Consider the following 26962-nt stretch of genomic DNA (forward strand, 5'->3'; position numbering starts at 1 on the left):
ACAGACATAGCTAAAAAGGCCAAGCAAGCAAAACGCTTTATCAACAAGTATTGTTAGTTAGTAAATATTATGAAATTAGAAAGGATCAACAGCTCCTACAGAGAGGATCAGCTGAGTTCCACCCACACAGTGGCTCACAACCATCGCTAGCTCTAGTTCCTGGGGATCTGACACCCTATCATCTCCTGGGAATACATGGTACACATACAGACACACAGGCTCACACACAACACAGAACATAAAGTGCATCTCACACCATTTGGGGATAGAAAGTAATGATTGTGTCTTTTATGGGATAAAGCAAGACTGGTAGCTCTTAAAGTTACTTGATGACGCAGGAAAAGGACCTAGATATAATATCTGCAGTTGCTTTGGGGGAGTGCAGTATTGCTGTACAGAGCTACATGTTAAAGGCAAACAAACAACAAACCTATATGCTCAGTTACCTTGGACTATCTTCACCACTTCTTGCAGGCTCCCTGGAAGGCTGTTCTTTGTGATCTTTGAGACAGTGGTAGAGCTCATCTCCAAGAGGGCTCGTAGGACCTTGGGGTTCCTCCAATAGTAAAGTAAGCTTAAAGTTGATAAATGCTACAATGCAAATAAATCTCAAAAATACAAAAAGTAAGAAGAACCAGAATGAAGAGCTACATAGTTAGACAGAGAAGGGAGCTGTATAATATTGTGAATGTATAAATATCCCTGCACTGTAGACTTTAAAACAACTAAATTGTTATTTAAATTTCATCACAATAAAAATATGAAAAGAAAGCAATACTTTATAAGTATAATTTACTTACTTTTAATTTTAATTCTTTATATAAGTATAATTTATTACTACTGCATAATAGTATTATGTATTTTGATTCAGTACCAAAATACATTAAGATGAAAGGTAGAAAACACAAGTGAATTTAAAAGGACCCTGTAGAGGGAATTCTCAAGATTTAAGGTGCATACAGGTCAACTGGGAATCATTAAAACACAAGTTCAGTAGATCTGAGATCCTGTGCCTGTAAGACATTCAAGAATGCTAAAGATGCTATTGACCCATGAATCAGTCCTATGGTACCTCCTCTTTTAATATCTTTATTTCATATCTGAACGTGGTAAATTTTTGGCTAGTAAAGAACTAGAAACTATTAAACACATTTAAATGTTCAGAAGCTAAAAATTACCCACTATCACTTTAGGAAAAAATTTAAAAGGGTAAAATTGAAATGTAGTAAAAAAACTAACTCAATTTTAGAAATTCAACACCAAGAAAATTTTCTAAGAGCACACACATATTTACTGGTAAAAGCAAAGGAGGACTACTTTAAATCTGTCATTTGATTGGTTATAGTCCTAGCAGTCAAACTCAGGGCCTGGCAAACATTACACAAGTGCTCTGCCAATGACCCAACTTAATTCCCTAGTCCTTAAAATTGTATCAAAACAGAACTTCACCTATCATTTGTAAAGCCTTGGGTTCTAACACCGGTACTACAAACGGACAGAAAGCCTCCCATCTGGGGCTGAAGAAACAGCTTAGTGGGCTTAGCGGTCGAAGAGCACTTGTTCCTCTTGCAGAGGACTAGAGTTGGATTCCCAGCACTCCTATCAGGCAGCGCACAACTGCCCATAACTCAAACGTCAGGGAGATCTGATCACCTCTTTAGCCTCTATGGGCATCAGACTGTACATATGCATAACAACGGGTAGGCATAAACATAAATAAATAAGAAGTAAATAAATCTAAAAACAAAAAAACCCCAAATACTAAGAACTTAAGATTGAAAACTTCAAAAGTTTTATAACATGAAGGGGAAAAAAGTAAAGTAGACACAGGAAGATATTAAAATAATTAAAACAGAATTATAGGGTCAGTCTCTAACTCAACCTCTAAGGAATATCTTTTTAGCTGAATTGGTAGTTCTTAAAATTCACGTCATTAAAAAAAAAAAAAAAAAAAAAAAAAGAAAGAAAAAGAAAATTTAATGGCTGTCAGAAAGACCCAATAAGTCCTGAATTCAATCTAAAGGATGTTTTCTTAGACTGAATATGTGGAGGAAGCATGAAAGAAGGGGCTTGAAAGACAGCTGACAAAATAAGTCCTCCAAACGTCAACTCAATTCATATCCTAAGAACCTGCTGCTCTGACTGCGTTGCAAGGAGAATATAAATGGGCCTTCCTAAGAGTTTTGTTCTAGGCCTTTATCCAACGATGACTGGATAGAGTGATTTTTCTCCTGCTTATTCTCATGGTCCCTCTGGCCCTGCCTCTTCAGCATATTCCATCAGACTGTGACCAACTGGCTCCCGCTTAATTTTTAAAGAACATATGCCTCTTTCAATTATTAATTATTTTCAATTATATCTTAATTATTTTAAATTATATTTCAATTATTAATAATTCATATAATCAAACTAAGTGATTACTTACAGAGTCTTCTTGAACATTAAGTCCAAGTGTTTCAGCAACAACAGTATCTAAATTAAAAGATGATTTATCAATGGGATAACTGCTTGTTCCACATATTTCTAAAATAAGAAGAAAAAAAACACTCATTATACAATTTTTAGGGAGTAGATATAAAAAAAAATAAATCAAAGATTAGAAGAACCAAGGCATAAAACCCAAAAAGATTAGGAAAACAATCAAGGTACTACCATTTTTTAAGATGACAGCAGAAAAATTGTAAACTGTTCAAAAGGTCTAAAATGTTTTCAATAAATAGCAATGAGTTACGTATACTTTAGCATCCAAATTGTTAAACTTTTTCATTCATTTAAGTTTTCTACTTTTCCTTAATGAACTGAGTACGACACAGTTTATATGTCTTCTCAAGAGCCTAGTCATTATGCTGAAAGGTAAAAACATAACTTCTCATTTCTAAGGGAAAAAACAGAATTTGCAGAAGAATGTAAAACAAAACAAAACATAATAAAGGTTTAAATACAGAGGGATCCTAGATCTGCTTTGGGAAATCAAGACAAACTACACAAATTAATATCTAACATGACCCTTAAGGGAAAGGGAAAGTTCGGCCACTTAATGAGATTGGGGGAGGGGGGAGAAGGCAGAAAGTGAAGTTTTAGGTATCTTTAAAGATCCAGATATATGGGGAAAAATTGCTTTTCAGAGAACTACATGTGATTTAATAGCTAGAAACTGGATCATGGAAGATGAAAATAGAAGAGCATGAGCCCAAACCTGTGAATTGGGGGTAAATTGTGGTTAAGAGTTCAGAAAAAAGATCCATAAGTTTTGAAAGACCAGATGTAAATACTTGGGTAAAAAGGGTTAATTTTGACTATGACAAACTCAAAGCCAAGAAGCAAATCTAAGAGGCAGGAGAATGAAACAAAGTATGAAAGTCTTGATGCTAGTGGCTAAAATTAGTAGAGGGTACAGAGAATATGCGAAACAAACTGGGGGTCAGTGGGATCAGTAAACTCTGGAGGATGTTTAGAAATGGGAGCAAGAGTCTAAAATGACTCAAAGCTTTTTTACTGAGGTAACGTAAAAATATGTGTATTGTGTCATCCACTGAGATCATGAATATAAGGATAAAGATTAAGTGTGGCAAGAGAGATTCCAACTTGGACTTGCTGAAAATGAAAAACATCTAGGCAGGTTCAGTGGTCTGGAATTCAGGAGAAAAGTCTTGTATAGAGATATAGATTCAGGACTTATTTAGCATATGGGTAAGAGAATGCTGACTGTAAGTGAGAATTTTATAGAAAGAGAAAGCCCATCAGCAAGCTGTGTTGCAAACATCTCTGATATTAACTTCGAAAGCTTTCTCCAGAAGCAGTTTAGAGCAGTAAGTGGGAACGTGTGCAAATATGTGCTCTCTGTCTCCACACTCAGTGTCCTTCACGGCAGGAAAGTGGGCTCAGCTCTAGAGTAGGCTGCAAGAGATGAGTGTAAACAAAGACACTGACAACAGATTACTTTAACTCTGAAGAGACTCTCTAAGTAAAGCAGCGAAGATTAAGAGGGTATCAGTAGAAGATAATGTGTATGCCAACAAGAAAAGACCAGCAGAGCAGCTGGAGATATAAGCAGAAAGGTCAGGGGAAGGAGCAAAGTCACGTGTCTCATATGTGCAAAGCTCTGGTTTCAAACTGTAGCATGGGGAGAGAAGGGTCACAACAAACAAATTACAAAGATGAGAAGGCAAATGATGGAGTACAGGCAGCCAAAGAAGAGAAGCTACTCTAGTGCCCTGAGTGCCAAGTATCTGTCATATTCATGTGTGCTACCACGAGTATACAAAACATAATTACAGACAAACCACGACAGATTCACAGTATAAGATCAGCTATGGCTTCTAGAATATCCGCTGCTACTAAAATGACATGAAAACAATTAATGTTGCTGGCCTTTCAGTTGGGCTATGGATCTCAATTCCTCTCACCTTCTCAGTTATTCCACCTTCCTTGTATCTTACTAATTTTCTCCTTCACTTGTTCATCCTATCAAGCATAAAAATTTGCTGCCAATCTTAAAATACAAGACAGTTTGACCCATTTTTCTTGCTAGTCACTGCCCCATTCTCTCTCCCTTTACTGAAAAATTCCCCAGAAGACTCATGTATATCTATGTTTTCTGCTTTCTCTGCCTCTAGTTTTTTAATGATAGTTTCAGATAATCACTGTCGTACCTTTCAAGCTCTGAATCATGCTACTAGTTTAATACTTAATTATCTCCATGCAATCAAATCCCATGGTCAAGTAAAAGAGGCTGTCATCTTTTGTCCTGTCAGCGCTGTTCAGCACAGTTGTTTATTTATTCTCTCCTCCTCTCTACAGCTGCCATTGCTATTGGCCCTCCTTTCCCACTGAAAGCTTTCTCTGGCTGCTTTGTTAGTTCCTCTTCCTTTTAGTGACCTCTACATCAAAACAGAAACAGTTGTAATACTGTCAGTGTGTATGTGTGTGTGAGAGAAAGAAAGAAAAAGGGCTTTTGGGGACAAAACTGTCTTTCTTTTTCATGTATAAAGTACAAATAACACAGTACAGAAACAGATATACAGCCTGTCTACAATACTAAGACTCTAAAGAGGCAAGAGTGAAAGGAGAGAATGTGTAAAATGGTTTCTGGAAAGAGAAATAAGGAGATAAGAAAGATCACTGCTTAACACAATGGCAGACCTGCCCAGGTCTTGGTACCTGAACTTGTCTCTTCCGCCTACGTTGGTAACCGATTTTAACAGTTTCCACCTGTCTCTTCCACCTGCACACTAACCTTCTCCTCTAATGATGAACTCATCGATATGGGGACCCCAAATCTTAAATAATCTTTATCTGAACGCCTGTTTTGAATTTCAAACAATATTTTCAAAGCCAAACTCCTGAATTTTAAGCTTCCCTATTCCCTGCCAACCTGCTCTCTTCCATCTGTCTCTCCCATCTGTCAAGAAGCAGTTCTATTAGTCCTCCTGCCCAAATTACCTTTCCCTTTTCCCACCCTGCCTCTAGCCATAGATTTCATAATGATCCTCAAACTAACTGAAACTGTACTTTGTCTCGGATGCTGTTCCTGCACACTGCCCACTCCTTTTTTAGCCTCTGCTCGTGTCAGTTTAGTAAGACTCTGCCGTCCTTGGCGCCTTGCATTGTCTTCAGAGTACCTGACTGCCTGACGTAACTTTGTTTTCTTTCTCCCAGAACCAGACTGAAAGTTCCAAAAGGGTGTGTGTGTGTGTGTGTGTGTGTGTGTGCGTGTGTGCGCGCGCGCGTGTTTTCAAGACAGGGTTTCTCTGTGTAGCCTTGGCTCTCCCGTACTTGCTTTGCAGACCAGGCTGGCCATGAACTCAGACACGAACTCAGTAATCTGGCTGCCTCTACCTCCCTGAACACTAGGATTAAAGGCATGTGCCACCACACCTGGTTGGTAAAGGCTTTCTTTGTTCAGTGTCTGACACAACAGATGCTTAACTATTTGTTGAATGAAGAAACAAATCACAATAAAATCTTTCCTACTTATTTATTTTACATTAGCATTTTACATTAGATTAGAGATTAACATGAAATAATTCTAGCATAACATTACTTTCTCATAGTAAGCATACCTTTAAAATACTGGCTAATTCTGAGTGTCGCTCATTTTTGCCTATCAACAACCACAACCTTAAACTTATAACCTCAATATCTCACTTACTAGCCACTGGTGAGTGAGTCTGTCTGCAAGTGTCAGCGACTAGAATTTCGGGTTCCTCAGAGTGAGGTGGTGGAGGAGGTGAAGCCTTGGATATTTTTCTTAACTCTAAGGAATAAAAAAAAGAGGTTACATAATAAGTAACGATAAAAGATGCTGTCAAGCTTTATTCTGATACATCTATATAAATTGCCTTTAATACCTAACAACCATTATTTTCTAGACACAATTCTCGTAATTCTTTAGTTTCACTGAGAAACAGAGCTGTAGCTAGGAGAGTGAAGGAAGAGGACTAGAACAAGTGAGCTTCTTAGGACCTGAGTTACCTAGGTAGTGACAGCTGTCACTTTTCTCATGTTAGACAAAGCACTAACTTTACTGAAAATGTTAATGGTTCGTGTTTCTCTAAAATCTGTCCTGAAAGAAAACTTTTGAAATGTGCTCATTAAAAATATCTCTACTGCTTAAATACTTAGTTCAAGGACAACCAAAGGAAAAGGTAAAGGAAAAGCATTGTACTTTAATTATAACTTGAAAATTAAAGTGGTAGAAACTTTTAAGATAAGTAAATATGGTAAAGAGAATAATACTAGAGTTATTAACTCATTAAAAAATTTTACTTTCTAAGTAAAAAAAATATAGAATATGATTAAAACTGGATTTTAAAGTATTTATATCATATGCTTGGTTTCTACAATTAGGAAATAAGCCAGAAGCTTTTATGATACAAATGACTACTAATAAAATGACTGCAGTTGTTTTCTGGACATTCATATGGATGGATTTAACCACGATGTAAATTATACACATAGCTCTCTATCTGCAACTTAAAGACCAATATGTTCACTTAAGATCTAGGATCTTATACTTTAATTTAGCTCCAACTAGATGAAGAAATTAATATATATTTTTTTGTTCTCCACCAGATGGTGATAAAAACACACAGAGTGAAGAAACCTGCCAACTTTTACATGATCAAATAAAGATGTAATTAATTTTTATTAAAAATTTTAGACAATGTATTTTGATCGCATACTTTCTCCCAGATACTCCCTACCATTTCAATTTCATGTTCTTACTCTTAAAAACAAACCAAACAGGAAAATTATTTTTAAAATGCCAAATTAAAACTAACTAAAAAAAGAAATCCACCCTCCTCCCAAAAGAAAGAGTACACGTGCACTCATGCACGCATGCATTTTCTCCTTCTCAGTGGATATGAAGTGTAAATAGCTTCTTAATTAGGGGTGAGACTTTGTGTCCACTTCCCATTCTCAGGGCTGGGATTTTGTCTTGTTTAAACCTCCGCAGGTCTGGCTAGCATATGTGGGTTCATGTGTCAGCCCTGTTGTGTCTGGAAGAAGCGATTTCCTGGAGTACCACCTCTCTGACTCTTACAATCTTTCCTCCTCTTTTGCTCAGATCCTTGAACCTCCATGGTACCGCTTTGATAAAGACATCCTATTTAGGGCCAAGTACTGTTCACCTGTTCACCTCTTTGTTATTTACCATCTACTGCAAGAGCTTCTCTGGTAAGGACCAAACAATGCTATGCTCTATGTGTGCAGTAATATGTCATCAGGAGTAATTTTATTGCTATGTTCCTTTAGCAGAACAGTAGTAGGTTTTCCCCTAGGTCCATGATCTATCTAGTTACAGGTTCTTGGCCATGTTAGCAACATCAGGTAGGGGTTCCATCTCATGAAGTAGGCCTTAAATTTAAAAAAAAAAAAAAAAAAAAGTGGTTGGTTACCCCCATAATACTTGTGCCACTAATGCAGAGGTGTATTTTGTAGGCAGATGTCTGTTGTACATCACAGGGTTTATAGATAGGTGAGGGGGTGGTCTATGGGACCCCTTTGGCCAATGATTCAACCATGTGTAACCCATTCCTGGCACTGGAAGTTTTCTTGGAGGCTTAAGATATCTCCCCCATTATAGAATGACTCCATTTAAATTCTTTCACATATGCATATATTTTAGGAAACGTCTACAGGAGTAGGTTTCCATGTGGTTTTTCAAAAGGCCTTTAGTGTTAATTGTCCTGTCCCACATTTCCTCCTTTAGCTTGCTCTCTCACTAGCCTCCCCACTTAATTCTCCTGTTCTAGAGTTCCCTTTGTCTCTTTATAACTATTACACTTTTAGTGTAAGTGTGATAAAACTTACTTATACTTTTTCTTCTTCTTTTTTTCTTTTCTTGATTTTTTGAGAGAGGGTTTCTCTGTGTAGTCTTGGATGTCCTGGACTCTCTTTGTAGACCAGGCTGGCCTCAAACTCACAGAGATCCACCTGCCTCAGCCTCCCCAAGTGCTGGGATTACAGGCATGTGCCAAAATGCTCTGCTTTTTTTACACTCTCCAAGAATAATCAATATACTAATTTGTTTATTTACCATGTTAATTTATATTAATATATCAAATAAATCTTAAACTAATTGATCTAATTAATTTTTAAGATTTATTTATTTATATGTTTTATATGTATATTGCCTGCACATACCTATTTATACCATATGACCACAGATGTCAGAATCAGATCCCAGGGAATGGAAGTATGGATAGTTGTGAGCCACCATATGGGTGCTGGGAACTGAACCCAGGTCCTAGGTAAGAACAAGTACTCTTAACCACTAAACCATCTCTGTAGAAGCCTATATTTATTTTTATTTTATGTTTATGGGTGTTTTGCCTGCATGTGTGTCCATGTACTATGTACATGCCCGATGTCTATGGAGACCAGGAAAGGGCACTGGATCTCATGGAACTGGAGTTAAAGTTGGTTGTGTGATGCCATGTGTTTGTTGGGAATTGAATCTGGGTTCTTTGAAAGCCAGTGCTCTTAACTGTGAAGCCATTTCTCCAGCCGCATAGATCTTATTTTTTTAAGAGCTAATTTAGCAAACCTTTTCTCAAACATTTCAAATATTTTTAGTTAAGAATTAATCTTTGCCCTTTACTTTAAATGCCCAGTTTAAAAAAAAAAAAAAAATCACAATATCATGTCACATAAGCTACAAGTACAAGACCATCTGAAACAGTAATTTTTGAAGCATTTAGCCAAAACAGTAAGCTGGAATGGAATTAGAAATAGGTTCCACAAGCCAGGCATGGTGGCACAGGCTTTTAATCCCAGCACTCTGGAGGCAGTGGCAGGTGGATCTGAATTTGAGGCCAGCCTGGTCTACAGAGAAAGTTCCAGGATAGCCAGGGCTGTACAGAGAACCCTTGTTTTGAGAAAAACAGAAGCACAAGCAAAGCAAAACAAACAAAACAGGTGCATTAAGCCAGGCATAGTGGCACACACATTTAACCCTTACAGTAGAGGTAGGTGGATTTCTGTGACTTCAAAGTCAGCCTGGTTTACACAGTGAGTTCAAGGATAGTAAAGGGTACAGAGACTGTTTAAAAAGAAATAGATTCCATAAAGTATACACATTAAAAAATCCAAGCAGAGGGCTGGAGAGATGGCTCAACAGTTAAGAACATTTGCTGCTTTTGCAAAGTTCCTAGGTACAAGTTACCAGCACCTACATGGCAGGCAGCTTACAACTTCCTGTAATTCCAGTTCCAGGGGAGTCAACACTCTATTCTGACGTCTGTGGGCTCCAAGCACATACATATATACTCAGGCACATACATATGTGCATAAAATTATGCACACATATTCAAATAAACTATTGTTCATGTCTGTATATAACGCCAGAAAAAAAAACAAAAAACAAAAACAACGTATTAGTCATTTTACTAATAGAAGTTAAATTCACAGTGATATCCTTAATTATCTGAACAATGTGCATTCCTTCACCAAACTGGGTTACATAAAAACAGTAAGTAAACACTTTACAAAACCAGTAACTAAAACACAATTCTGACCCTTACCATTTGTACATGCAGAGTGCTCCAAGTTAGTATGTGTTTGTTCTATGTATCGGACATGGAGAGTCTCCTTTCTTCGTAGACGGTTAATGCCAGAAAATGAAAAGGATGTTACTGGTGAGTCTGGAATAATGTTTTCCTCACATTCAAACTCAGCTACTTGCTCCTGTTGATCATTTCTAGAGCAAAATGACAAAAAAAAGATGAATTCTGTAAATATTTATTAAAATATACACTAAATAATGTGTACCTACAGTAGAATATAAAAATATAAAAGATACAAAAATAAATAAAATACAAAAATATACAAGATATTCTTTACATTTACTGTTACAAACTCAGGGAATAGACAAGTATGCAAATAAGTTAGAACAAAGTAGGGAATATTATAGACTTCTTAACCCAAACTACCTGAAATGTATGTTTGGAATTGAAGTAGAGTGTACAGACTGCACCATTGGAGGTAAAAATTAAGGTATTTCAAATGGAAAAGAATCCACACAGCTTGAGGAAAGCTATACAAAAGTGTTGCATAAGGGTAAGCTGGATAACTTGAGTGAATGTGTCCAAAACTGAAGAGAAAGAGAATTAAGGTTTCAGAGCATAAGAGGAATGTGACAATTTAACAAGAGTGTACAAGACTGGAACAGGAAAAGAGGAAGTCAGTCAATCAGATGCTGCTGCAAGATTCTGCGGTCTGAACTGTAATATTCGTGTATGGAATGGAAACGACCAACATTTAACAATGTGGTAGTAGAATCAACATGACTCAACAAATGACACACATGATGATAATGCTGATATGCTAACTACCAACTTTTATTGTGTTTACATCTCCAGGAAGTATCCAAGGTGCTGTACATATGACTTTATGTAGCTAAAGTCCCATAACTTCTGTTCCTCTGTTCTATTCAATTTATCCATTGTAAAAAGGCTGTTTAACAACTTATATAACATGATGTTACTTACTGACTACCAACTGTAATGCCAGATGTAAGAGAGCAAGGATCTATGACTTACTGATGAATCACATGCATCTAAAAGAGCAACAGGTAGTACAGAAAGATTTTTTTTTTAGCGAATGAATGTGAGACATTTTCAGGTTTCACTAAAGAAATATATTTGTGCTCATCTCTGCAACTCTTCTTGCCTAACTCGATTAGAGACCAATGACACCAACCAAAAATTTGCATAGAACTGTATCACTTAACAACCTATGTCAAACTACTGTTGCTCTCATTAGCTAATACTATTCTGTCAGCCATTTAATTTTTTATAAGACTAAACTAGCTATATATTTTTCAACATATTAAAAATTAATTTGTCATACTAGTTCAGACAACTATGTAAAATTCTTTAACTATGATCAGCAAAGACTGCTAGAAGGCTGGCAAGATGATGCAGTAGTAAAGGTGCTGTGTAAACCTGGCAACTTGTTTGGTCTCCAGAACATATGTAAAGCTGAAAGAAGGGAAGAGACTGCACAAAGCTGTCCTCTGACCTCTACAGGTACAACCATGTCCACATACTCAAATACATGCATCATGGATGAATGGACACACACACACACACACCACACAAATAAATTTTTAAAAATAAAGTAAAACTCATTCCAAAGAATGTCCAAAGAAAAATGTTTTCTAACAAATATTTATCCTTTAATTTCCTGAATAATACCAGAAGTATCTGTTATCCATTATTCTGTAATATACAATAAAGGACAACCTTAGAGCTAATATCTAGTTAGCTGACAAAATGACTGTATATAGGCAACACATGCACATATATATGTGCATACCATATTTGGTTATGTTTATACTGTGGAATGATTAAATTAAGCTAACTAATAAATTCACTTTGCAAACCTATTTTATAAAGTAAAACCTACATTTCTACCGAACTTTAAATATAGTCTGTTATTGCTCTAGCCACCATTCGTGGAATATACTTAACACATAATTTTTAATAACTTAATAGTACGCCTATTCTACAAAACAAAGAAAGATTAGATGAGAAAGTCTTTCAAGTTAGTGGAGTGTAAAACTTAAGTGACCTCGCTTGAACTAACCATATCACTGTCATAAAAATTCAACCTGAAACATAAATGAGTCACAAGAATAAAATTATTCCCTGGCAGGATTTATTTACAAGGGGTTGAAAATTGCACAAGAAAAAAAAAAATATAGCTACTAGCCCTATCCAACAGTGCCTGACTAAGCACACAAGTGCAAATGTATCCTCTCGGGCCAAAATGACAGGCACCAGGAGAAGCAGTTTCTGCTTTACCCAATTTAATTCTTGAAAGCATTAAGTTCATCCTGATTTTCTGATAAAAATTAAGAGTTGCTGTCTTATTCCAGTTAATTATGTTCTTGCCACCTTCCCTTAGCTTTTCCTTCTGATAACATCAGAAGATTTGCTGCTTATTATTTGTAGTCTGCCACTGTTTCAGCTGTTCTTTCTCAACGATGTATGAGGATCCAGGTTTTTCTTCATAAGGAGCCCACACTTTAAAAGTTTTTAAAGTTTAGCTTCTTCCTTTTCTAGTTTGAAGACTTTATATCTCCAGTTAAAACATAATTTAAACTCACTAAAGCAATGTTACAGCCACCAAACTGTTATTTCAAAGTTCTCATTTTTAATCAAAGAGGAAATTTCCTTAAAGTACAAATAATCTACTACCTTAATCCCTTAGAAGAAATCCCTTGGAAGTTTATCATATAAATAATTCAAAGGCTAATTTTTAACAGTACAGGTATTAGAACTATGTTCTTATGGAATGCTTCAATGAGAATCTTGCTATCAGGAAGTCTGAAAATGACCCTCTTGATAACCTCTCACTGTAAACAATAAACAGAAAAGAAACACAAACTTGGTATGAACAGACTCTAGTCACAAGTCATCAGCAGTAGTAATGCTACAGGGCTTCAATCTCAGGCATGCTTTGTTCAATGTTTTATTAATGACTTGATAGAGGCACTGACAGAAGTCACTTAAACCTGTGAGAAATGTAAAGCTAAAGAGAATAAAAACAGGGTGGGAGAGATGGCTCAGAGGTTAAGAGCACTGGCTGCTCCTCCAGAGGTCCTGAGTTCAATTCCCAGTAGCCACATGGTGGCTCACAACCATCTATAATGAGATCTGATGCCCTCTTCTGGTGTGTAGATGTACATACAGGCAGAACATTGTACACATAATAAATAACTTGAGTTTGATCCCTGGGATCCACATAGTGGAAGGAAAGAATTGACTCTCCAAAGTTATCCTATGATTACTACGCGCGCGCGCACACACACACACACACACACACACACAGTAAGTTTCTTTTCTACCATTGTGCTCGGGGCTTACAATTCTAGAGAATTAGAGTCCAAGACCATTATGGTAGGGAACATGGCAGCAGGCAGGCAGGCAGGCATAAAGGAAAAGCTAAGAGCTCACACACTGCAAGGTAGAGAGAGCAAGACTTATCCATACCAGTAGCACACCTCCTCCTACAAGGTTAATCTTTCCCAAACAGCTCCACTAACCAGAGATCAAGCACTCAAATATATCAGCCTACGTGAGCCATTCTCTTTCAAACTACCACCATACACAAAATATAATCTTAAACACCACCACCACCACACAGAAATAAATTTGTGAGGGAGAATTTGTGCTTTCCTATTTACAGGGTGACACTATGTATAGGTAAGCTGTGGCTGTTTCAGAGCAAAACCCCAGAGAAATGGTTTAAGTTTAGGGTGAGGTACAACCATGGTTCCTGTCGAGTCACAATGAATTGGTTACTTAACCTTGCTGAGCTCCGTTTTCCTCATGGGTTGAATAGGTATGCCACTGCACTTTCCTGCTTTCTTTTTACGGGAGATTTATAAAAAGGAAAGATATAACCTAGTTCCTCAAGTATCAGTGAGTATTTAACCAAAGGTGCTACCTCAAAAATAGCCAAATAACTAGGGAGATGGCTCAGTGAGTAAACTGCTTGTTGTACAAATATGAGGAATTGAGTTTGGATCCCTCTAACCCCGATAAATCTCAAGAGTACATGTGTTTGTAATCCCAGAGCTCCACATATAATATTGGAAGCGGAGACAGTTAATCCCTAAGAACTCGCAAGCAAGCTAGCCTGGAATAAGCAACAGTGACTAAGACATCCTGCCTCAAACAAGATAGAGGGTAAGGACAAAGACCCAAGGTTGTCCTCTACACCTACATTCAAACAACTGCAGACACACAGCTGTTTTCACACAGACACCATAGGAACGCATACACATACGAAAAGGGAGATGAAAAAAATTAACAAAATATTAACAAAGATTAGAGAAAAAAAACCAAAGGGTTGTGTATGTGTGTAATAGACCAGATGATAAAAGAATTTCAAAGAACTATTAAGCATGTCTCTGAAGGCCTGCATTTATATTTAAAATAACAAATCTGCAAGTAGTGGGCAGAAAAAAAATAAAATAAGATGTATGTCTGTTTTTACTTAATATTAATATTGGCCAAACATACATAAATAAAAAAAAAGATGAAGAGTTGGTAGTCTTGCTTTGTATTTATAGCCTACCTGATCACTGAGCTATTAATTAAGGTCCAAGCAAAAAACTTTAATGGCACTTTGAACAGTTAACAAATTAAAGAGTATGATGAACCAGGACAGTTGCTTTAAGGTATTCAAAGTGTAGTCAAGTAAAACAGGTAGTCATGTTCGAGATAGTCCCAGAAAGTAAAGTTGGAATCAACAGTATAATCCTAAACAAGCTTAGAAAACACTTTAAAAACTTCATCTTGCTAAAATAGAATACTCTTGGGAAACAGAGGACTTGCACCGAAATTATTCAAACAGTGGGTAAAGACATCATATAACAAATTCACTTCTAGAGGCAATAAAACAAATCCTCTGAAATTCTGTATAGACTTTTTTTTTTTTATCAACTTCCCAATATAAAGAGAGCTATGACCACAAAATCCAGCTTATTTGATTATTTGCTTTCTGTGAATGATAGAGATGGCTCTTCCTTTCTACTGAATAATTTCCTACTGTAGTTTCACTTAATAATTATCTTGTCACACAGAAAATCTATAACATCAAATCCAGTTCAAGTGAGTTGAAAGAATTAAGTCAATATATTCTAGAGTTCAGGGGAATTTCTGGTAGTCATAGCATGATAGTATGGTGTTTAGGCAGTCAGAAAGAACAGTGCCCCTTTGTAAGATGATACTTGTTAATTTTAAAAAACTGCTAATCAAAAGGAAAACAAGTTACTAAAGAAGCTGGCTCTAGACAATCACAACTATCTTAAATTTCAGAAAAGTATTGAAAATTACAACAGATTATTTCCTACATTGTTTTGACTAAGCATGTCCTAAATAAAACACTCACACTTTGAGTTTGCCTATGTGACAGGTCTTTATTGTAGTGCTTGCTGTTTTTTTAAGCAAGACCAATGACCAACAGGAAAAATAAGTATACCTGAGAACACTAAAAATGAATTCTATACTAATTAGAATTAACATTTCAAAAATTTAGTGCATATATGTGTGGGTCAGAGTGTGTGCATGTGCACCACACGCATTCAGGAGTCTGTGGAGGTGAGAAAAGAACACTGGATCTTCCGGAACAGGAGTTACAGGCAATTGTGAACAGCCTTAAGAGTGCTGGGAACTGAACCCGGGTCTCTGCAAGAGCAGTCAGTGATCTTAATTAAACACAGAGCCCTCTCTCCAGGATGAGAATTAATATTTCGATCAGCAAACATCCATTTAATTTCAATACACTTGAAACAGTTTAGATTTTCAGCAATCACTCAATTCTGTATAATCTCTGCATAGTTAGTATCTTATCTATTGGTATATAAAAATATAAACAGCAAAGCTGATACTTCAAGGCTTAATGTGTGGGGCCTAAGGAGCCATGGAACTGGGAGGAGTTGGTCTGGGGGAAGAATAAGGTCGAGGCCTGTCCAAACCCCAGAAGTCTCATCTCGAGACCTGCAGGTGTAGGTCCGTTCCCTCCCTGTTCGGGGCCTACATGTCCCAGCACATGAAGCCATATGACCCTCACCCTCGAAGGCCACCAGGTTACAGGTTAAACTTCCTCTCTCCTTATAAAATCATGTCCAGAAAGCACCTGGAACTCCTCTTCATGCACATAAGGTATTTTCAGCACCTTAGCTTTGGCCAGTAATGTACACTTATCTCAAAAGCCTCTATCCACTCCCCAAAGGTTTAAACAGCCTTTGTTCCCCCAATTTAATGAGATACTCAATGCAGGTTGCCTCCTAGAGTCTGTTCTCACGTTTCTCCATCACACCCTACCATTCCTGCCTCACTTTCCCTGTCAAGCCACCATCTGACTGTGGGTGAGCATGGTAAAGTGAGGGGGGGCAAAGTGGGAATGACATTAATATATCATGTGCTACATGTGCTAAATCATGTAACAAACAAATATGTCAACAATAACCTATCTGAAACTCTTGGAAGCAAAGAATATTCAGATTTTTAAATATGAAAATACATAGCACACACAGATTATAACGCATGCAGTAAAGTCTGAGGCATCATTTACAATAAACACCTTGACACAGTCTCTGCAAAACATGTGACTTACACAATGGAATATGATAAATAAAAACTATAAATATTCTGGCAGTTGAAATAAACAGATTGTCAATTAACACAATGAAATAAATAAAATCAACTTTGGAACCATATACAAGACGACAGGTCTGTGTTCTAACCTCTTCTCATCACAGACGATTAATTAACAAGAATGTTTGTATTTTCACATACTTATAGACTCTGTTTTTCCTCTATAGCCTTAGACTGAGCACATGGGACAAATGGATATGCATTAGCTAAAATATTCTGTTAAAAATTATTTCACCTACTAGACATATATAAAGCTACTGCAAACCAAAACAGTGTGACAAATGTATAGTCTTAAGTTTTTGCACATGCCTATTTAAGTCCAGCAGAACATTTAAGAATTCTGTAATATTATGAGGACTTCTCTGAATCCAAAAGCTTAAAAAATTACAGGAAGCAGTCACTTTGGTGTACCTGTTGTCCCAGCTAACTGGTAGTAGGTAAGACAAATGCTTGAGACCACAATTTCAAAGCACCTGGTTAACAAATGAAGTAAGACCCAAGTCTCCACTTCAAAACTTAAATACTAACCAAGCAAAACCAACAAAAACCCTAAATAAAAACAATCTAATTTTACCTAAGTGCTGTCTTAGTTAGGGTTTCTATTGCTATGATAAAACACCATGACCAAGGTCGGGCAGTGGATTTCTGTGAGTTCAAGGCCAGCCTGGTCTACAGAGCTAGTTCCAGGACAGCCAGGGCTACACAGACAAACTCTGTCTCAAAAAGCAAAGCAAACCAAAAACAAACAACTCCTATGATCAAAAGCAACTTGGAGAGATAGGGGTTTATTTAGCTGACATGTCCTAGTCACAGTCCACTATGAAGGGAAGTCAAGGCAGGAACTAAAGGCATGGAAGGATGTGAGAAGTGAAGCAGAAACCATGAAGATGAGTGCTCAGCCTGCTCTCTTTTACCATCCAAGATCACCTGCGTAAGTGCTGCAACAACTACAATAGGCTGAGCATCCCTACACCAAAAATGAAGAAAGTGCCTCACAGGCTTAGCGATAGCCCAATCTGGTGGGATACGTTCTCAACTGCGGCTTCTTCTTCCCAAACGATGCTAGCTGTGTCAAGCTGACAGCACGAGTAGGAGCCAAGAAGCCCTATTTCTACTCTCAATTTTGTCAGACATACTAGGGGGAAAAAAAATCTTTTTTTTTAAAACATTTTTGAGACAGTGCTGCGTGGTGGAAAAAAGAGAGGTTTTCAAGTCAGAAGATACAGGTCTGAGTAATGCTCATACTAATTACTAGTGATGAAATCACAGGAAAGTCATTTGCCTTTGAGAACTTGGTTTTCTCATCTGTAAAGTATGGATAATAAACTACTCTGCAGAATTAGGAATACTCTGCGGCTTAGCAATAACACAAAACAGAAGACCAGGAAAAAAAAGTTATTTTTATTTCTACAGAAAGAAAGAAGAAACAAAAATAGAAGAGGGAAGTTGCCAAAGAAGAATTATGAAGCTTCTAGAACACTGAAAAAAGGAAAAAAATCTTAAATATTTATTTGAAATATAAAGTATTTAAGTAATTTTCTACTATTTATATCATTTTAAAACTTTAAATGTTTTAAAATGCTGCTAGATATGCTCTTAAAAACAAAAATGCACTTCATAATTAGAAAAAATAAAACTTATGATTATACTTTTAGTTTGTACAACTAAGTATAATAAAAGCACGAAAAGTACTGTTTTTGCTGCAGTTGAAAGAAAATACTTACTCAATTTTCTGCTGCAATTGCTCAGAAAGCTTTTTGTTTTCTTCCTGAAGAGTATTCTTTTCATTCACTTAAAAGTAACATGGAAGAGAACGCATATTAACATTCATTGTCAGGCCTTAAAATGTCAACATTTATGAGGAAATTAGAATTTTATTTCTTTTCTTTTTGTTGTGTTTTTTGAGAGAAGGTTTCACTTAGTAGCTCAGGCTGATTTGGAACTTAGTATACAGGCCAGGATAGCCTCAAAAATCACAGAAACCCTCCTGTCTCAACCTCTTGAGATTAAAAATGATTACTGGGATATGAGCCCTGACACCTGGCATGCCAATCCTAAATCATAATGTTATATAAAGTCAGTGCTAACCTGCCCCTGGGCAGTGATTAATGCATTTCATATTTCACCAATTCTATGCAACTGATTAACTGATCATTTTATATAATGCTTGTATACAAAATAATATTAAGGAGTACAGTCCAGTTATGCTAAGGACAAGAAAGAATTCCATCTGAGTTATTCAGTCCTATTTTCAAGTATTATGCTAGACACTTATCTTGAAATAAATTTAATTATAAAAATAGTATTTCCTAGTGTTCCCAAGGCTCTGAGTTCCATGGCCAGCACTACAAATAGTAATGCTGAATATTAATACTTATCAGCACGTTTATAAAGTCAATCTTTTTTTTTATCAGACCTTTTCATGAATAATATAAATATGTTCCACTGGAAGTGGAACACTGTAAGTGGAATCTCTCTCCCCTAAATCTTCCTGTCTTTCTAGTATGGCCTGCCAAAATTCAGAATAGAAATAGGGCTTCTTAGTTCCTACTTGTGCTGAAATCTATAGAATATCATTTCCACTAGAGACAGCCCTAAGTTCCTATCAGTTAAAAATCTTTTTTAATGTTCCTATGGGCTGAGCAAGCATTACTAAACCAGGACTAGATCTAAGAATTGATGTTACAGCAAAATCACAGCCTCCAACAGAGGTTAATCATAGCCTAGAAACTTGTTAGGTGAGCAGCACTTTATAAATCTAAATATACTTTCTTGAAATGAGTAAACTACCTTCTGAAGAGAACTTGGAACTAAAAAAAAACAAAAACAAACAAACAAACAAAAAAAAACCTAAGATATGGGCAGCACCCTAAAAAACTGATGAAAATGTGCTACATTTATACAATGGCATATTTACTCACATACTGAACATGTTAGTTTCTGTTTCACCTTATTATTTGTTATCATCCCCCAGAAGTCTGTTCTCTAATGAGAGACAGAAAGGGACTAGATTAGGATGAGAGGGGAGGTGTGGAAGATCTGGGAGTAGAGGTGGGAAAACTGTAATCAGGATACATTATGTGAGGAAAAAAACTTTATCAATAAAAGGAAAAAAATCATTTTACAAGAAGACTTATCCCGGCCCATGTGAAGTCATTCTGTAGGATGACATTTCTTTCATATGTATTAACAATATACAGAGGGAGTTGTAAGATAAACATAAAATACAACCTCCTAATTGTTAACTCTACCTTTGCAGTAGGTCTTTTATACGATGCCAGATGTCAATTTTACCATTCCCCATTATTAATCCTGTTTCTTTTACTTAGAAATAGATTGGAGTGATTGGCTCTTTCATACAATGGGCGAACATCTAATGTCTTTAATATATGTATTTGTGTAGCATTTATCTAGTAATTTTTTCTTTTTAATTTTGAAAAATAAATTAAACAGGGGCTGGAGAGATAGCTCAGTGTTAAAATGCTTGCTGTCCAAACATGAGACTCTGAGATCGTGTGCTCAGCATCCACCTAAAAATCTGGTTTTGTGGCACATTTCTGGATCTTCAGTACCAGGGTGTACAGGGAAGGGGAACAGACTGGACGATTTCCCCGAGCTTGCTGTCCAGCCTGCCTAGCCACAATTCCAGGTTCAGTGAGAGACCCTATCTGAGAAGGTAAAGAGGGCACACAACGCTGACCCCCACCCTCCACGTGCACACACAAAGGACACAAGAACCTGCACTCACCTATGCATGTAAGTGATAAATGAGCTAGACGAGAGGAGTCAGGATTACTGATGCCGAGTGTTAACAGTCAACTTGATAGAGTCTAAAACTACCTGTGGGGTGGGCCTCTGTGCATGTTGTGGGGGATCACACTGATTATGTTAACTGAGGTGAGTTGTACCCTTGCCCAGGCAGAAGGCCTTGGCCAGGGTAAGAGTGAAAAAAGAGCAGAACACGAGCGTGCATGCATTCAATGCTCTCCATTTCCGATTACAAGTGCATATGATTAGTTACTTCAAGCTCTGGCTACTGTGACTTCACTGTCACGAGGGATGGAAACTGAGCCAAGTGAAGCACTCAGGAGGCACAGGCAGGTAGATAGATCACTCTGGGCTGGAGGGCACCTTGGTCTACAAAGCAAGTTCCAGGACAGTCAGCTACACACAGAAACCTTGTCTCAAATTAAATAAATAAATAAATAAATAAAATCTTAGAAATAGAGTGAGACCTAAGAGTTTAACAAAACTCTACAATGAATGGATAGGAAGAGGAAACTGGAAGTAATATACACAAAAATCAAAACAGCGCACACCTTTGTAAACACATTACAGTGCTGTATTTAACTTCACTATGCAGCTAGCAGCATGTAATCATGATAAAAGACACAATACAGATATGCTAGCAATATGCTTGTCTTAAACTCAGTGAGATTTTAAAGGATAATGTAAACACAACACTTCTGCACACAATTTCCTACTAAAATAAAATTAAATCTATAAAAGACACCCAAATTTTTAAAAATGTAAGTGACTAATATAATTACAACCAATACCCTCGGAAGTCTTAAGAAAAGGACATTATTCTTTAGTTACTTGGTAACTAATGAAAGGGAACTCACTAAGCTCTGTGATCAGCTTAAGATTCTGCTGCCGGATGTTTTCAAACTCCTGCTGCTTTTTGTGCATATGTTCTTCAGTCACTGCACAGCGATCACACAATCCTGCTCGCAACCTGTGAGACAGAAAGACGTATTTTTCATCTACTAAAATGCATTTCCTTACACACAGTCAGTATCCTTTTTTCACATATTTGGGACTCTCTGGTGTTTCACATTTTAATTTCTTGGCCTTCATAGTATTTGCACATACTCAATCCAAAACTCTAAATTTTTTTTTTCAAAAGTCTAAAAACTTTGAAATGACCCTAAAATCTAACTTTTTTGTAATGCTGGCATGACACTGAAAGGGTCTAGAATTTCAGAGCATTCTTAATTTCGTACTGTTTCTAAAGAGTTATTACTTTATTTATTTTGGTTTGTTTTTTAGACAGGGTTTCTCTGTGTAGTCCAAGCTGTCCTGGAACTCACTCTGTAGACATCTAAAATTCACAAAGATCCACCTGCCCCTGCCTCCCAAGCACTGGAGTTAAAGGTGTGCTCCATGTCAGAAATTAAAGTCTCATGTCAGAAATCATTCTTTTCTATCTTTATTTACTGGGGCAGGGTAAACCCAGAGCTCAACAATATGGCTAATCTCCCTAGTCAGCTTGCTCTGAGGATCCTGAACCCACTTTATCATGCGAAGGGAAACTTTCGCCACTGAGCCATTTCCCAAGCCTTAACTTGGCTATTGCAAATAGTTTCACAATAAATGTGGAAGTGTAAGTATACTCAATATTGACTTGATTATTCTGCATACAAACCCCGAAAAGGTATTACTAGATTACATGGCAGCCCTATTCTGCATTTTCAAGTAACTTCAATACTGGCTTTAATTCAGACCATACTAATTCCCATTCCATCCAATTGTATAAAAGGGTTCCTCCCCTACACATTCTTACCAGGATTTGTTGTTTTCTTGATGATAACCATTCTGGCTGGGGTTTAAATAGAATCTCAGTGTCATTTTGATTTGCGTTTCTTTGATGGATAAAAATGTTGAATACTTTTTAAAATTCTATTTCTGTATTGGCTATTTTACTTCTTTTGAAACTATCAATCCAATTCATTGCCTGCTTATTGATAATCCACTCTCTTAGTATTTGAATACTCCATATATTATAAATTTTAATTCCATGTAGATAAATAGGTGGCAAATATTTCCTCTCCTGTAGGCTGTCTCTTCACTAATTATTTCTTTTGCTATATAGAAACCTCATTTCATGCGATCCCACTTGTCAATTTTTATTATGTTCAGAGTTATTCATTCTAAAGGAAGATTTTAATCCACTATTTTCTCCAAATTTCCAGTGATGCAGCTTCTTCAAATCACCTCCAATACTTACTAAAAGGCCTGAGTCCAAGACAAGGACAAGCCCACCTTTAGGATAAGAGGTGTAGAGGACTGAAGGGAGCCTGCAGCACGAAGGTGGATGAAGTTGGACCTTTGGGTTATATAAAAATAGTCGCAGCAGGACTTGCTTCTACAACCTAGACGATCAGTGCTTTAAAAAATTAGAACTCTATCATCTCATCACTTTTATATACTGGGCAGTTTTTAAAATGTAGACACCATTTGTTTTGACATAACATTAAGAGATGAGAATCAGGTGTTCCCTTTATAGGAACCCTTGTGCTGGCTTGAAACTCTACACAACTGGGACTACAAGATGGCATCAGTTGTACCACTGAAGAAAGGCTCACGAAAGCTAACCTTGGATATTGATGCAGGATTTCACTCTTCGGGCTCTACTGGAGCGTTTCAGAGAAGTTATGAATGGTATCACAGACACATCACATGGAAAAGTGGTCAGTAGGAAAGGCACTGCACTCCTAATGAACTGCTAACTAATGACGGCTTCACGTAACTGTTAAAAAGCCTTAAATCTGGGTCGACTAGAGTGCCAAAGTTTGGAGCTATAGTCACTAGCTGAGATATAATAGAAAGCTTATTAAACTTGTTATATATTGTTGGTTTCGTTACCTCATTTAATTTTCAAACTACCCTTGCAAGGAAAGTATTCTTAACAGTATGCCCTGAAGGTCTAGCTTTCTTCCACCTTAACAGCTTGTTTTCCCTCAAAACCATCTGCTAAATTCTTACTTTTCATTAAACTAATTAATGCTAAAAGACTAAATTTGAGAGCACACCTATTCTCTTTCCATACTTGTGTGACATCCTCAGAGATGTCATATATACAGTGTTCTACCAGGCATTTCCCTGTGCTACTGGTGCCCACTTACCATCTGTCATTCCCCTGCGCAAACTCTCCAATGGCTTCCGTCAAAAAGAAAATCTAAATGTGTTGTGTATGTCTATGCATAAAATATTTGAGATTTTCAGTATTATCTACTGTCACTCAGCATGTTTGCTTTAAGTTAAAACCACAGTAGATCTTATGTCCAAATACTTGAAATTTATTTCTACCTTAAACTTTTTAAGTTTTGTTTTGAGACAAGGATCAACATATATAGCCCTGGCTGGCCTGGAACTCCCTGTATGCTGGCATCAAACTCAGAAATTGACCTGCCTCTGCCTCCCAAGTGCTGGCATGTGCCATCATACCCTATCTCCTTTAGTCTCTTACACCCTCAGATAACTGTATAGCCCACATCCCTCTCATTCAGGTCTTATCTCAGAAAGGCCACCCTTTGACCATCTGTAAGTTTCCTTCCTACAGTCACTCAAATATACCATTTAACTACATTTTGCTCATAGCACTCTCTATATAAAATCCTTTTATTTTTTACTTGTGCGAGCTACTTCCAGAATTTGACATTTAAACATAAGGTCAATGATGTACCAAGGAAAGTGTTACTCCAAGCCTCTAGAGCAACACCTAGGATATAACAAGGACAGAAATATTTGTTATTAAATCTTAATACAGTGTGAAGTTGGAATTAAGATACATATGTAATCCCAAAGCATGTATATCGTTTTCACAAAATACTGCCTATGGTTATCTTCAAAGCTACCATAGAGATGGCGTTCAACTTCAGTTTGCAGGTGTAGAATATTAGCTGCATCATTTTGGAATGGTAAGATCGTACAGCAGGCAAAGGCTCTTATAGCCAAGTATAATAACATGAATTTGGTTCCTGGGACCCCACAGCTGTTCTCTGATCTCCACATGTACATCAAGGCATATACGCACATGCACACAAGATAAATAAGAAATGATCTCACCATTAAAGAAAAAGTGCTACTTCAAATCAGTTAGCCTTTTGGTAACATACAATAATGGAAAGAACCGAATTGTGGAAGTATGTTTTTTATTCTGGGGTATTGATCTCATCTGAGTGAAGAAAAAAAGGTCTATGCCTGAAGGCTGATTATGTTATCTCAGGAATATTCAGATGGAAAATTGTGTATATTGATAGAAAGTAAAAAACAACAACAACAAAAAAAAAAAAAAAAAAAAAAACAGAAAAGAAAAATAACTGGAGTAAGAAAAGATGGCAGAAATAGAATTTTTAGGTTTCCATATACTTGGAAATAAAAGGAAATATAAGCAAAGAGTGATTAGAACATTGCTACCTGTAAGTTCCCCTTATATCTGACATCAAAGATACCATTGATAGGTTAAGCCATGATTGCTAAAAATAGTGAGAGAGAAAAAAAAAAAACCTCACAAAGTCTGGGATTTTTATATTCTCAGTGTCAGAAAAGACTTATTCGATGATGACACAAGGGGGAAAAATTACTTCCAATCCCAGAAATGATTAAAAGTAATAAACCCAATGAACTCCCATTGAGGGGGAAATAATTTCTCATTGATTTACCAAACTTACCTATCTTCTAAAATTTTAATGGTTTCCTGAAGGACTTTCTGTTGGTCTCTCAGCTGTTGATTTTTGGTGAAGAATTCTTCTAGTCTTTGTGCATCTCTAAAGATAGGAAAATTAAAAAGATAGTTCTGATATTATAACTCCAATGTTTGATCTCATAACCAAAAGACTGCTGGGGAGATGGTTCAGTGAAGCACTTGCTCACACCTACCGCAAGCAAAGAGCCCCAGAAGCTGGGCAGCCTGCACTTTAACCACAGCACCAGGAGGCAGACACAGGAGACCTTCTGGGGCTTGCTGGCCAGTCAGCCCAGCAGAATCAGTGAGACCCTGTCTAAAGAGGAAGGTGAGGAGCAGCTGGAGACACCCAACACTGGCCTCCGGCCTCCACTCACATGCGCACACACACTGCCTTGTCTCGAAAGAAAAAAAGCCAGAGGGCTGATTAGGGTGGGCACTGTGCTTAGTGCTTTTTCTTTAGTAGAATAATTAATTAAGTGATGGCAGATGTGTAAGATTATTATGTTGACTAACTGGCCACTATGACAATCATTTCTTTTGGTAAGTAATACGTATAAGGTAGATAAACACAAATTCCTTGTTGCACCATGTGAGGACCTAACACTTTGGAGAACATAAAATAACTACCTGTTATTTGTTACTAGGGTGCTTCTAAACCACCAGCACGCCAATCTACCTGAAGCCCACAGACATTACAGAAGGTGCTAAGAAGACCAAATGACCATGAGCTATAAACTAAAGGAAAACACTGCTATCATCTACTGGATAAGCAGCTGTGTTTTCATTCCTTAATATTCAGAGCTACTATAGGCCGGCCTCAAACTACTACGGAGTCCAGGATTACCAACCACCTCCACCTCTGCAGGGCTGATGTTTGGACATGTAGCACCATGCTTGTTTTTTACTTGATACTAGGAATAAACCTCAGGGCTTTGCAATTGCTAAGCAATCACCCTACCACTTGAGCTACACAACCAACCTTTTATTAACGTCTAACATACCACTTTTTTCTTTTCTGGCCCCACAAAATGTTCCAGCTTATCTTGCATGCTATAAACTCAAACGGCTATTACCATTTCTCCAAGAACATAGATTTCCTTTTAAAAATTTATTTTATATGTATGAAACATATATGTCTGTATACCACTTGTGTGCCTGGTGTTCTGAGGCCAAAAACGGCATCAGATCCTCTGGGACTGGAGTTGACAGTTCTGAGCCATCATTTGATCCTAGCATTCAGAAGGCAGACGCAGTGGCTGGTGGAACTATGAGTTCAAGGCCAGCAGAGTATACACAGATTTCAAAGCCAGCCAAGGTGACAGTTACAAAAATCAAATCAGTCCCTTTGGAAGAGCAGCCAGTGGTCTTAAACACTGAGGCATCTCTTCAGCCCACAAAGACTACTTTACTGAAAAACACTGGTTAGAAATCAAGATCTGAGATAGAGAAGTGCTCGTGATTACTGAGATGTCACTGCTTTTTGCACCTTTCAACAGACCATCTTAGAACATATGTCCTTATCCATATTAACAGAAATACCTACTTCTGTACTATTTAGCTCTAAATATTTTTTAGTGCCTTCTGATAATTCCAAGTTTTATTCAATTCTCCCGTCTTGGTTTTTAACTCCTTTCCCCTAAAAGTGAGTGAAAATCCTAGCAATCATTGTCAATAATGCGCTTACTTATTTGAACCATTCTAGAATACAAATAAAGTAGTGTCAAATCTATTAATTTAAGCCAGTCATGTTAATTTATTTTCAGTTATTCAGGAATGATGGCAAAATTATGGTCAGTAAGTTAAAGCAAGTTGG

The 26962-nt window shown here is 37.0% G+C and overlaps 1 protein-coding gene across 2 annotated transcripts in view; it reads right to left on the reverse strand.

Moving 5' to 3' along the window:
• Positions 1–26962, reverse strand: part of Rbbp8 (RB binding protein 8, endonuclease) — a 64067-nt gene that overhangs the window by 20794 nt on the left and 16311 nt on the right. For both annotated transcript variants that reach the window (XM_055625751.1, XM_055625752.1), the window contains exons 4-10: positions 25133–25228; positions 21302–21414; positions 18401–18467; positions 10029–10204; positions 6152–6256; positions 2426–2523; positions 447–556 (exon numbers count right to left, since the gene is read on the reverse strand). In XM_055625751.1, coding sequence (XP_055481726.1) covers positions 447–556; positions 2426–2523; positions 6152–6256; positions 10029–10204; positions 18401–18467; positions 21302–21414; positions 25133–25228 — 765 coding nt within the window. The remainder of the gene's footprint in view (positions 1–446; positions 557–2425; positions 2524–6151; positions 6257–10028; positions 10205–18400; positions 18468–21301; positions 21415–25132; positions 25229–26962) is intronic.

This window comes from Psammomys obesus, unplaced genomic scaffold (genome assembly GCF_907164565.1).
Source record: "Psammomys obesus unplaced genomic scaffold, mPsaObe1.curated_primary_1811, whole genome shotgun sequence".
NCBI classification, from domain to species: domain Eukaryota; kingdom Metazoa; phylum Chordata; class Mammalia; order Rodentia; family Muridae; genus Psammomys; species Psammomys obesus.